The following is a 760-nucleotide window of genomic DNA, read 5'->3' as shown; positions in this document are numbered from 1 at the left end:
TAGTGAATTTAGCCTCACAACATCCAGTGAGGTAGGTAAGTTTACCCCCATTTCACAGATGGGAAAACTGAGGCAGAATTCTGAAGTGACTTGCCCAAGGTCCTGCAACTTGTCAGTGGCAAAACCAGGAGTATATTTTTAGAAGTCCAGATCCCAGACCTCTGTCTGATTAAAATCCCTCCCTACTACCACAAAGCAAGCAATACATGCAACTTTTTTTCCTCCTACTGCTGCCGTAGTCCTGGTGACACAGAGGAAGTAAATGTTTTTTCCTGATTGAATTCCCACTTTCTTTGGCAAAAAGCACCTGGTTCTGTCAAAGTGCTCTATTATGCTCTTCGCAGAGTTGTTTCATCTGAGGCACAACAGAAAAAAAGATGGTTTCCCCATGGCAGGGAGACTGTAGAGGTCCAAACAAAGTAGAGTCTTATTTCTTGCAGAAGACCTGCTGCTTGGCATTCTTCACACGTTGTTCCTCCTTCAGGTTCTTCTGCCGCGCATGTTTGCTGGAGATGAGTTCCACGTGTTCTGAGGGGAACCAGCCTCTCTCTCGGTCTGAAAGTTTTACTCCTTCCATCCATCCTGTGGTGTGGGGAAAAGCACAACATGAGGCAAAACAGTCAAACATCTTTTCATTCTTCCCAAAAAGCCCCATCCAACAAGGCCGCAAGATCAAAGAAAAAGATCCCCTTTCAGATTCCAAATAAAGTGCCCTAATGAGAGCCTCTTCATCCCCTCAACCCAACAATCAGGAGTGAGC

General features: G+C 45.4%; 1 protein-coding gene across 1 annotated transcript in view; it reads right to left on the bottom strand.

Annotated features, from left to right (window-relative positions):
* Positions 1–327: 327 nt before the first annotated feature.
* Positions 328–760, bottom strand: part of LOC104530006 (uncharacterized) — a 16,321-nt gene continuing 15,888 nt past the window's right edge. Inside the window, 1 exon segment of the mRNA XM_010174467.2 lies at positions 328–582. Coding sequence (XP_010172769.2) covers positions 428–582 — 155 coding nt within the window. The 3' untranslated portion in view covers positions 328–427.

This window comes from Antrostomus carolinensis, unplaced genomic scaffold (assembly GCF_000700745.2).
Source record: "Antrostomus carolinensis isolate BGI_N321 unplaced genomic scaffold, ASM70074v2 scaffold17788, whole genome shotgun sequence".
Taxonomy (NCBI): Eukaryota; Metazoa; Chordata; class Aves; order Caprimulgiformes; family Caprimulgidae; genus Antrostomus; species Antrostomus carolinensis.
Note: the sequence above shows the minus strand (reverse complement) of the source record. Positions and strands in the feature narration are given on the sequence as shown.